Source organism: Phyllostomus hastatus, unplaced genomic scaffold (genome assembly GCF_019186645.2).
Source record: "Phyllostomus hastatus isolate PE091 unplaced genomic scaffold, TTU_PhHast_1.1 phas_scaffold_255, whole genome shotgun sequence".
Lineage (NCBI taxonomy): Eukaryota > Metazoa > Chordata > Mammalia > Chiroptera > Phyllostomidae > Phyllostomus > Phyllostomus hastatus.
The window spans coordinates 1060389-1072878 of NW_025334019.1; the positions used below are offsets into that span (position 1 = coordinate 1060389).

The window sequence follows — 12490 nt, forward strand, 5'->3', positions numbered from 1 at the left end:
AGGAACACACCAAGGCACACCATAATTACATTACCCAAGATTAAAATGGAGAGAATTCTAGAAGCAGGAAGAGATAGGGGGACAGTCACCTACAAAGGAGTTCCCATCAGACTGTCAGCTGATTTCTCAAAATAGACCTTACAGGCAAGAAGGGGCTGGAAAGAAGTATTCCAAGTCATGAAAGGCAAGGACCTCCATCCAAGATTGCTCTATCCAGCAAAGCTTTCATTTAGAATGGAAGGGCAGATAAAGTGTTTCCCAGATAAGGTCAAGTTAAAGGATTTCATCATCACCAAGCCCTTATTATAGGAAATGTTAAAAATGGAACTTATCTACGAAAAAGAAGATAAAAAACATGAACAATAAAAAGATCAAACTCAGTTATTAACAACCACACCTAAAACAAAAGCAAACTAAACAAACAACTAGAACAGGAAGAGAACCACAGAAATGGAGATCACATGGAGGGATAGCAACAGGGGAGGGGGAGGAGAGAGGGGGAAAAGGTACAGGGAATAAGTAGCATAGATGGTAGGAACTAAATAGAGAAGGAGAGGGCAAGAATAGTATGGGAAATGTAGAAGCTAAAGAACTTACGACACGTGGACATGAACTAAATGGGGGGATTGTGGGTGGGAGGGAGTGTGCAGGGGGCAGGGGGGATTGTGGGTGGGAGGGAGTGTGCAGGGTGTGAAGGGGGAAACGGGACAACTGTAATAACATAATAAAATATATTTATAAATAAATAAAAATGCCAAAAAAAACAAAAACAAAAGTATTGTTAGTATTCCACTTGTGAAGCTGGTGGTGGCAAGTCTATGTATAATATTACATACATCTTACCATTGTGTTGTATATACTACCTTTGACTTCATTTGGGGTGACTTTACTAGAACTTTAATAAGTATTATTGATCTTTTCAGAATTTAATCTCGAAGGTGTCAGGGGCCTGTGAGATCCATAAAACAAATTCTTCTTGGGAGATTTTCACCAACTGGTTGTTGTTTTTTTTTTTAAGATTTTATTTATTTTTTAGAGAGAGGAAAGAAAGGAGAAAGAGAGGGAGAGAAACATCAGGGTGTGGTTGCCTCTTACATGCCCCCTACTGGTAACAATTGGCTAACTGTTTTTCATGATGAATAAAGGTATGGCTTCATGTGAAGACTGAATTGGCTATTTTGCATTTCACTCAAACGTGAAGGAGGAGCTGCACAGGTCTCATCAGAGTAGTCTGTTATGATCTGATGGCATGTGCCCAAGTGAAGACATGGCTCACCCTCCCTCCCTTGGGCAGCCTGGGCAGACATTGTTAACCTGAGTCTTGTGATGTTGGATTCTAGGGGCAACACCAAACAGTCAACTCCCGGAGCAGTGGTGCTCTGATACGGACAAAGAAATGCAACCTAGATTATTTAGCCCTGGACTTCAATTCAGCATCACCAGCCCCAGTACAGCAGGTAGGAAGGAGTTTGTGTCTGAGAATTCGCAGGAGATTTCATTTGTTTAGATTTTTTCTGATGATTCTACCATGTATGTCCTCTTTGGAAATTCTTAAATAGTCAGACATGTACAGTGAAGAATATTAAAATCACCCTGATTCTGCCTCCCAAAGCCTGCTGTATTCCCTCTAGGTTGTGTTCTTTAGATGTATAGATATACCTTGTTTTACTGTGCTTTGCTTTATTATGCTCCACAGATGTTGCATTTTAGGCAAGGCCCTCCACCAGCTAAAAAATAAAACCCACTTTATGTTGATACTCCCTTTATTGCAATGTCCTGGAACTGAACCTAGAACACCTTCAAGGCCCACCTGCATACGTACAAATGTATGTAGTACTCATGCCTTTCAAAACTTGGACCATAAAATTTATAGAAAAAAAATTTTGGCAGAGAAGAGCATGAGGTAAAGAACACTTCAGGCACCAGAAGGGCCTGCTTAGAGAGGAAGTCATAGTTTAGTGTGGCTAGACTACTGGCGATTGGTGACAGGAACTCTCAGTTGGAATTGGAACCCCTCAGTAAAAGTCCTCAAAGGCCAGGTTCGGCAATTTCAACTCTCTTGGGTAGTATTATGAAGAATAAGATCTATGTTGATGCCTGTGGTGAGGATTAAATGAAATAATACATGTAAGTGACACTAACCATTAACTAGTGTTGCCCACTACACAGTGTAAACCATGGGATGAGTGAATGGTAAGCAGTTGACAAGAACTAAATATTTTTGAGCGAGGGATGATCATAATCTAAATCATGCCTAACAATATATTGTTGAGAGAAAGAACTTGCTGAACAGGATATACAGTATAATTCCTGTGTGTGTGTGTGTGTGTGTGTGTGTGTGTGTGTGTGTGTGTGTAAAAAAGGTCTGGAAGGTTTCCCTTCCCTTTTGCCAAATGAACTCCCATTTCTCCTTTTAATTTCATTCCAAAACCTGAACTGATGATCCAGAAAAGCTGGTCAGAAAGATGAGACCAATAAGTACAAAGGTGTGTTATTCAGTTTTGTTAGGCTATGTAATCAAGACAAACAACCCCCAAATCTCAATGTTTTGCAACAGAGAAGGCTTTTCAGTTGTTGCTAATGGGACGGTCCACTACACGCCAGCATCTTGGTGTTCTAGGCCATCTTCAATCTAGGGCCCAAGCCAAAGGAGCAACTCCATCTGAGGCATACTGGTCTCCTGGAAGGGAAAAAAGAGAGATTGCAGAATCACAGGATGCCTCTTTTCTCTACAGGATTACCATGTGTCACTTCCACTCACATTATATTGGTCAAAGCAAGTCAAATGGCCCGAGCAAAGTTGAAGGGAGCAGAGGTGAAAAGATATTTATGCACACACACCCAAAGTATAGTAACTTTTCTGCAGTGAATGACCCAGAAAGAAGGGGCAGCAAATACTTAATAACACTATAATTTACCATAAAAGGGCTGACATTTTCCTGAAATTTTAATTCATGTAATGAAATCTTTTTATTCTCCCCCTTCAGAAACTTCTTTCAGAAGAACACAAAGTTGACTACGTCCAAGTGGATGAGCAGAAGACACAAGCTCTCCAGAACACCAAGCAGGAGTGGACCGATGAGAGGCAATCCAAAGTGTAAGCGGTGTGGGTTTGGACTGTGTGTGACACAGGGAAACTTGGGGCTGGGTTTGAGGTTTTTCTTTTATCCTCACCTGAGGACATTTTGTTTTTCATTTTTCATTGCTTTTAGAGAGAGAGGAAGGGAGAAAGGAAGGGAGAGTGAAACATCGATGCGAAAGAGAAGCATCGATTGGTTGCCTTCCCGTATGCGCCAGACCGGACTGGGGATCAAACCCGCAACCTAGGCATGTGCCCTGACTGAGAATCGAGCCCGCAACCTTTTGGTTATGGGATTATGCTCCAACCAACTGAGCCACATTGACCAGGGCAAGGGTTTGAGGTTTTCCACTAGAATCACACTGATGTTCGACACAGGTCAAGATCCAGAGAGAATGTATAATTTCCATGGGCTCGGCAAGAAACTTTGGGAGAGAGGACCAATTTGTATACATTAAATGGGGAGAAGAAGGACGCAGTGTCCTACCAGAGGGTTCTCTGAGGGCATCCAGCCCCCACCCCACCCCCACCCGTCGCAGAAGTTTTCTTCTCTGGCCACACTTGCCCAAGCCCAGAGCCTCAGGGATGCGTAGAATTGGCTCCACAGGCACAAGAGACACAGATGGAGGATTCCACAGCCACGGACTGGGATGTAGAAAACTCCATTCATTCAGACAGGGTAGGAACAATAAAAACAAGACTTAGGAGAATATTATGCCGAGTTTGGTTAAAAATCTCTCCAATGGAGAATTTGGAGTGCATATTGAAGCCAGTATTGCTAACTGACAGGAAGACATCGCTTGACTCCAATACCTGAAATTGACCTCTCTCCTGTGCTTCCATTGAAATTATAAATTTTCCTAGCAGAGAAGACCCAGGAGGTCATCTTGTCCTAGCACCTGAAGACACAGTTGAAGAGATCAAGACCAGCAATGGTGGGAGAGTCTGCACTCCTTACACCATAGACTCCAGCAAACAAATAGTTTCTATCTCCCAAAGAAAGACAATTCAAGTGATGGGGCAGTGAGTCCTGGGCACTGTGATAACCATATCAGATGAAACGAGTGGCTCTAAGGACATAATGTTTGGAGCAGCCATCTGTGGCTGGGTATTCCATTCCTGTTGACCTTTTTCCTGCATGTCTTCATGTGCATCATACCCTGTCTTCCTCTAAAAGACCTTAGAATCTTGGGTTGCAGATATTGTTGCTGCCGTTTTGAAGAAAAGAAAACTGAGAGCCACAGGAGGGCCCACTTTGACCAAGATCACTCATGGATCCGAGACACAGAGTCAGGTTTAGAACAGAGCTGGCCAGGCTGCCTGTTGCAGGCTCGTTCCACTATCTCACCCTGACTCAGGATTTTGAGGAAATCGATCAGTGTGGCCAACCTCAGAGACCCATGGTGACATATGCAGATATGAGATGGGTCATCATTTCCTTTCCCTTTCTTAGGAATTTGAGTAGGTGTTTTTATACTTGAAAGGTATGTGTGTCAAACCAGGGTTTCTTTGCATGGTATTCAAATGGGAAATTCTGACATAATCAGTAATTACCATCAGAAATAACTTGTAACAATTAGTGTGAAACCCGTTCTTAGATTGCATGGTGAGCTTGCAATGTGTTTCCTGTGAGCTCGCTAATGCTGGCAAAAGAATTGTTGCCACCTGGGAAGGCACAAATTGTCCCTGCCTATTTCATGCTGGACCCAGGCTTTTCAGTGATAAAGAGTTATGACTAGGAAAAAAACAAACAAACAAAAACCACTGAGTTGCATCCTCAGGTTTCCTGGTTAATTTTTTCCTCTGCCTTAGCGGGTGTTGGGGTTCAGGGGACTCAGATGAAAGTCTCACCTGGGCATGTGATTTTACTTGATTTTTCTTCCTGATCCTTCTGAGCACCTGTGGCCAGAAGACAGATCTGAACAACTGCGAGTTAAGCAGCTGCTGCTCCAGTGTTTCGACTGACACTGTGCCCTTTATATGAGGATGAATCAAACAGACAGGCAGGTCTATGACAGTCAGGGTTACTCAGGGCAGTTGTAGGCTTTGTTGTGTGGTTTGGGGGTTTCAGAGTGCCCCCAAAGTAAGTAAATGCCAAAGTCTTATTTTATCAGATCATAAAAGAAGTAATTTTGATGTTAAAAGCAGCAGGATCTTGTAACATAATTTCCTGGAGCAAGGTTGGGGGAAATTGCTGAGTCGAGTCCTTAGTGAATGCAGACAGAGCAGGAAGAGGGCTCTGCTCAGTCCATGGCCAGCTCCATGTCACCACACACACAGACTGGAGCCTGTAAAGAGCTGCCTTCTTCCCTAAGTAACTTGAAAGAGTCACAGAGCCCTCAAGCAAGAATGAAGGGCTGCAGACGGGCAGTTCTCATAGATGATAGCTTCCTCATATGTGGGGCACCTGTGTGTAGACCACTGAGTGAGTACCTGACACAGGGCAGTGCAGAAAAATTGCATGCCCAAGTGTCAAGAACCACACCAGATTGAAAATAGAATGAAAAAGAAAATACAGCTGAAATTATGTTGATAGTGAAATGTCATTCAATTGACAAAAGAGAAAATCTGTTTGTATAAAACATTTCCATAGCTACATTTACTGTTGAAAGCAATATGCATTTCAGTGGTATGACTTGTTTGGAAATGATTAATTTAGGGATTTAAAAAAAATGGATGACTTCACCCTCATTTTGAGGGTATATGCAATTATGTCCTGCTTTGATAAAACTGCTAATGGAAGGCTACTCAAAAGCATTGTGATTCAGGAATACAAAGTACAGGTAGTTTTTCAGCTGACAGGAGCATCTGCTCCTGAAAAAGTCACCACGAGTCCAAATGATGCTGGCCAAATCTTGTTTTTTGGTGGGTATAATCCATGTGTAACAGAGGGTCATGGTTTTGACCAGGTTCTGAGATTTTTGTTAACCAACCATCCCAGATTCCATTTCAAGTCACGTGCGTATGGCGTGCTTGTACACTGTGCAGGCTGCTCCTTTCTAGGAGACTCGAGAATCAACAGAACAGGACAATGCAGCAATTAATTCCACATTGTTTTCTGCAAGTTCCTGTTCGTTTTGTTTCCTTCCATCTTGTTTTGTTAGGAAATTCCTCCACTTCAGGAGTTGTGCAGTACAAAAGGGGGTACTGAGGGTCTCAAGCCTGCAAGTCCCTAAGGCCACAAACCCACAAGAACTTGGAGAGTTTACTTTTTCTTGAGAAGGGATGTGCCCTGGGGCCCAGCGTATTGCCGGGCTTCAAGGGCATGGAGTGAGCCAGTGGGAGTCTGTCCAGACCACACTACACTGAGGAGCCAGGATCGACTGAGTTGTGGTCTTTAGGTTCAAGCTCAGACCAAAGGCTCCCTGCAGACCTGGCTATCTCCTCAAGGCTTCCACAGTCCCCATTTATAACATCTTTGTACCCACAATCATGCTGATTTTAAAAGTTCATTGTGTTTTTACTATTTTATTTCTGGTGTTAATAAAAGTTTTGTAAGGAGGAATCATGACTTAAGTTCCTTATTTGTTTTTAGTGATGACATTCAATATAAATACAGAACATGTTTTGAAAGCTGAGTATGAAAATAAACCTCATTGCCATTTTCAGTTACAACAGAGTTAACAACTGACTCATGTGGAATGACCTACATCCATGTAATTTCTCTGCAAACAATTGAGCAGGTGGCTGTAATGAGCACTGCTTCTGCTCAGCCAAACCACATCTTTGCACCTTTTTTCTTCATCAGAAACAAACTTCAATGATTGGCAATAAAGTCAAAGGCCTTCCCTGATACCACATGTAACATGAACTTCATCATTAGTGACATTAAAAAGCAAGAACCCCTAGCCTTCCTCTCCCCAGCAGTGTTTTCTTATGCCACCAACTCCCTTTTCTCCATGCCTGAAGATCCCAGCTGCCCTGGCTGCTGCTGGATCAGCAGCCTCTCTAGGCCATGAGGCAAAGCAGGGACAATCAGAGTAGTGGGAGCTCAAGTTTGGGGAAAACACGCCAAAGGCAGAGAGAGGACAGGCCCAGGAAATCCTGGGTCTCAGGGAAAGAAGAAACCACATGAAATTTCTCATCCAGGTGAAGTATGAGGCCAACCAATACAGATGCTTTTACTTGGTCTACACACTCCAGACCAATACCCTGACCCCAAGAAGAGCAGGTTGGCCCAAAAGGCTGAACTGAAACCCAGGGGATGTGAAACATAACGTTTTTAAAAAATGTTTTAATACACATACTATTTACTTATTTTTAGAGAGAGAGGAAGGGAGGGAGAATGAGAGGTAGATAAAAATTAATATGTGGTTGCCTCTCACACGCCCCCTACTGGGGACCTGGCCCACAACCTGGGCATGTGCCCTGACTGGGGAATCGAACTGACAACCTGTGGTTTGCAGGGCGGTGCTCAATCGAATGAGCCAATCCAGCCAGGGCTAATTGTGCCATTGTTTTAGAAATTGAGTTTTAATTTTCTGCAACAGAGACTGTGACATTGGTGCGGGCTGGATCAAGGGTTCCAATGGGGGAGAGAGCAAACCTGAAGTGCAGAATCCCACATGCACAAGTACTCCGTTCATGATAAGGAACACTGAAGAGCCTCAGGAACACAGCAGCCTTTCCAATCAGGGGTGCAGGGTCATTGGGTGGAGATCCAAGTGGACAATAATGAGCCTTGATCCCACTCAGCCACCATGCATAAACATCAGTTCCAGGTGGAACAGAATGGGGAAGGGAGAACAATCACTTCGACCTGCTCCCTCTGCTTTATCAGATCCATTTTCCTTCTATCGACCACTGTTATTTTCATCTGTTTCATGGTCCAAACCTCTGTTTCAATGAGTTTGAGTGTTTGCCTTCATGTAAAAGAACACAGCCTAATTGTTTTATGTCTGTCTTGAAATTTTTAAATTATTTCAATTATTTTATTCTTTTTAAAAATTTAATCTTTATTGTATTTTTTCCATTACCATTTAGTTCCCTTAAACGCCCTCTCCCTGCAGGAATCACCACACTTTTGTCCATGTCCATGAACCTGTTTTCCTTTTTGCTCAGTCCCTCCACCCCGTAACCTCCCCACCCACCCCAGCCCTCTGCACCAGCTGCAATTTGCTCTCCATCTATGAGTCTGCCCCACTTTCCTTGTTAGTTCAGTTTGTTCATTAGATTCCACATACAAGTGAAATCATATGATATTTGTCTTTCTCTGACGGGCTTATTGCACTAAGAAGCATAATGTTCTCTGGTCCATCCATCCATACTGTTGTGAAGTGTAAACTTTTTTCTGAATGAGTAGTCTTCCATTGTATAAATGTCCCATAGTTCTTTTATTCATTCATCTATTGATGGACACTTGGGCTGCTTACATATCTTGGCAATTGTAAGCACTGCAGTGAACATAGGGGTGCTTATGTTCTTTCAAATAAGTGTTTTTTGAGTTCCCTTGGATACATTCCCAGAAGTGGGATAGCTGCATCAAATGGCAGATCCCTTTTTAATTTTTTGAGCAATCTCCACACTGCTTTCCACAGTGGCTACACCAGTCTGCATTCCCATCAACAATACAAAAGGAATGTACTTTCTCCACATCGTCACCAGCACTTGTTCTTTGTTGATTTATTGATGATGGCCATTCTGACAGGTGTGACATGGTATCTCATTGTCATTTTAATTTGCAACTCTGATGATTAGTGATGTTGAGCACCTTTTCATATCTCTATTGGCCATCTGTATGTCCTGTGGAGAAGTGTCCATTCAGGGTCTGTGCTCATTTTTTAATTCAGTTGTTTGGGGGTTTTTTTGGTGTAGAGTTTTATAAGTACTTTGTAAATTTTGGATATTGACCCCTTATCAAATGTATCAGTGAATATGTTCTCCCATTCTGTGGGTTGTCTTTTTGATGTTTTCCTTTGCTGTGTAGAAAATTTTAGTTTGATGTAGTGCCATTTGTTTATTTTTTCTTTTGTTGCCCTTGCCTGGGGAGATACATCCCATATAAAATTGCAACCAGCAATGTAAAAAATGTCTGAGATTTTGCTGCCTATGTTTTCTTCTAGGATTTTTACTTTCATGTCAGACATTTAAGTCTTTCATCCATTTTGAATTTATTTTTGTGTGTGGTTTCAGAAGGTGGTCTAGTTTCATTTTTCTGCACCTATCTGTCCAGTTTTCCCAACACCATTTATTGAATAAATAATCTTTAGCCCATTGTATGTGCTTGCTTGCTCTGTCAAATATTAATTGACTCTAAAGTTGTGGGTTTATTTCTGGGCTCTAAATTATGTTTCATTGATTTATGTGTCTGTTTTTATGCCAGTACCATGTTGTTTTGATTACTGTGGCTTTGTAGTATAGTTTCATGTTAGGTAGCATGATTTCTCCAACTGTGTTCTATCTAAGGATTGCTGTTCCTATGTGGGGCCTTTTGTGGTTTCATATACATTTTTGAAGTATTTGTTCTAGTTCTGTGAAATACGTCATTGGAATCCTGATAGGAATTGCATTGAATCAATAGATGGCTTTGGGTAGTATGGACATTTTAATGATGTTAATTCGTCCTACCCATAAACACGGTATGTGCTTCCATTTGTTTGTATCTTCTATTTCTTTTTTCATTGTCTTATAATTTTCTTTTTTAAAATATATTTTATTGATTATGCTATTACAGTTGTCCCATTTTCTCCCCTTCACTCCCCTCCACCCTGTACACCCTCTCCCACCCATATCCCCTCCTTTAGTCATGTCCATGTGTCATACTTATAAGTTCTTTAGCTTCTACATTTCCCATACTATTCTTACCCTCCCCCTGTCTATTTTCAACCTACAATCTATGCTACTTATTCTCTGTACCTTTTCCTCCTCTCTCCTCCTCCCACTCCCCTATTGCTAACCCTCCATGTGATCTCCATTTCTGTGCTTCTGTTCCTGTTCTAATTGTTTGCTTAGTTTCTTTTGGTTTTGCTTTAGATGTGGTTGTTCATCATTGTGAGTTTGCTGTCCTTTTACTATACATGGTTTTTCTTTATCTTCTTTTCTTAGATAAGTCCCTTTAACATTTCATAACATAAGGGCTTGGTGATGATGAACTCCTTTAACTTGACCTTATCTGAGAAGCACTTTATCTGCCCTTCCATTCTAAATGAAAGCTTTGCTGGATAGAGTAATCTGAGATATAGGTCCTTGTCTTTCATGACTTGGAATACTTCTTTCCAGCCCCTTCTCACCTGTAAGGTCTCTTTTGAGAAATCAGCTGACAATCTGATGGCAACTCCTTTGTAGGTTACTGTCCCCTTACCTCTTGCTACTTCTAGGATTCTCTCCTTCATTTTTACCTTGGCTAATGTAATTATGATGTGCCTTGGTGTGTTTCTTCTTGGGTCCAATTTCTTTGGGGCTCTCTGAGCTTCCTGGATTTCCTGGAAGTCTATTTCCTTTGCCAGAATAGGGAAGTTCTCCTTTATTATTTGTTCAAATATGTGTTCAATCTGTTGCTTTTCCTCTTCTTCTGGTACCCCTATAATTCGGATGTTGGAATGTTTAAAGATGTCCTGGAAGTTCCTAAGCTTCTCCTCGTTTTTTTGAATTCTTATTACTTCATTCTTTCCTGTCTGGTTGTTTTTTTTCTTCCTTCTGGTCCACTCTATTGTTTTGAATCCCAGTTTCCTTCCCATCACTATTGGTTCTCCGTGCATCTTCCTTCATCTCATTTACAGTAACCTGCATTTTTTCATCTAATTTGCCTCCAAAATCAACCAATTCTGTGAGCTTCCTGATCACCAGTGTTTTGAACTGTGCATCTGATAGATTGGCTATCTCTTGGTCACTCAAAAGGATCCAGGGCTAGGGCCCCAGTTGCTAGATTGTGACGTTGTATGTGGGGGCAGGGGTTGGAGGGAACAATGGCGGTAGCTCCATTCTCCTGGGACCTCAGTCCCTTCTCTGGGATCCTGAGTTGCGCGCTCTGCCCTGGTCCACAATCGCCACCTCACTGGGTCCGCCAGCTGCCACTTGCGTATTCAGGGTCCACCCGCTGCGATCTTGTGTGCCCTGGATGCCTTATGCACCCAACTCTCCCTGTTCTCCACGCTGAGACCCCGCGCCCGGCTGCTTGTCTCTGCCCCTCCTACTGGTCTGGATGAAAGGGTCTACTTCAACTTCTTGGCTGTCCAACTTCCATTCAGATAAATTCTCTGTCAGTTCTGGGTGTTATTCTGCCTCTAAATTGTTGTTGTTCTAATCTTGGTTGTGCGTGGAGGTACAGTACGTCCACCTATGCCTCCATCTTGCCGGAAGTCCCCTGTCTTATAATTTTCTTAGTACAGGTCTTTTACACCCTTGGTTAGATTTATTCCTAGGTATTTTATTTTTTTGAAGCAATTGTGAATAGGATGTTTTGTTAATTTCCCTTTCTGTTAGTTTGTTCATGGTATATAAAAATGCATCTGACTAATTAATTAATTAATTTTGTAACCCGCTGAACAAAATTCACTTATCAGTTCTAGTAGTTTCTTCATGGAATTTTCAGGGTCCTTTATGTATTGTATTATGTCATTTTCAAAAAAAGGCAGTTTTACTTTTTCTTTTACAGTTTGTATACCTTTTATTTCTTCCTCTTGTCCAATTGTTGTGACTAGGATTTCCAGTTCTTTGTTGAATAAGAGAGGTGAAAGCAAACATACCACTGTTGTTCCTGACATTAAGGTTTTTGCTTATAGTTTTTGCCCATGAAGTATAATGCTGGCAGTGGGTTTGTCATATATGGCCTTTATTATGTTGAGGTGTGTCCCCTCTAATTCCACTTTGCTGAGAGTATTTATCATAAATGGGTGCTGGATTTTATCAAATGATTTTTCTGCATCTATTGATATGATGATGTGGTTTTTATCCTTCACCTTTTTTTTAATGTGAATCCCATTTATTAATTTGTGACTATTGTTCCATCTTTTCATTTGCAGAGTAAATTCCACTTCATCACGGTATATGATGTTTTTGATGTATTGCTCTATTTGTTTTGCCAATATTTTATTGAGGATTTTAGCATCTGTGCTCATCAGGTATATTAGCCTATAATTTTCTTTCTTTGTAGTGTCTTTATCTGGTTTTTGAATTAGGATCATGCTGGCCTCATAAAATGAGCTTGGGAGCCTTCCCTCTTTTTGATATTATGAAATAGGTTGAGGAGAAATGTTCTTGGGATGTTTGGTGCAATTCACCTGTAAAGCTATCATGTCCAGGTGGCTTTTTGTTTGTTGGGAGGTTGTGTTTTTTGTTTTTTTTTTAAGTACTGCTTCTATTTCACTAGGTGCAGTCTGTCTATTCAGATTCTCTGATTCTTTCTGATTTAGTTCTGGAAGATTGTGTGTTTTTAGGAATTTATCCATTTCATCTGAGTTGTCCAGATTGTTG

General features: G+C 41.4%; 1 protein-coding gene across 7 annotated transcripts in view; it reads left to right on the plus strand.

Moving 5' to 3' along the window:
* Positions 1-12490, plus strand: part of GAB3 (GRB2 associated binding protein 3) — a 103955-nt gene that overhangs the window by 75553 nt on the left and 15912 nt on the right. For 2 of the 7 annotated variants that reach the window (XM_045817392.1, XM_045817393.1), the window contains exons 9-11: positions 1341-1457; positions 2988-3097; positions 3947-6567. In XM_045817392.1, coding sequence (XP_045673348.1) covers positions 1341-1457; positions 2988-3097; positions 3947-4106 — 387 coding nt within the window. In that variant the 3' untranslated portion in view covers positions 4107-6567. Of the gene's footprint in view, positions 1-1340; positions 1458-2987; positions 3228-3946; positions 6568-12490 lie in introns of those variants that run through there. The other 5 variants (XM_045817397.1, XM_045817399.1, XM_045817396.1 and 2 more) reach the window with 4 other exon arrangements.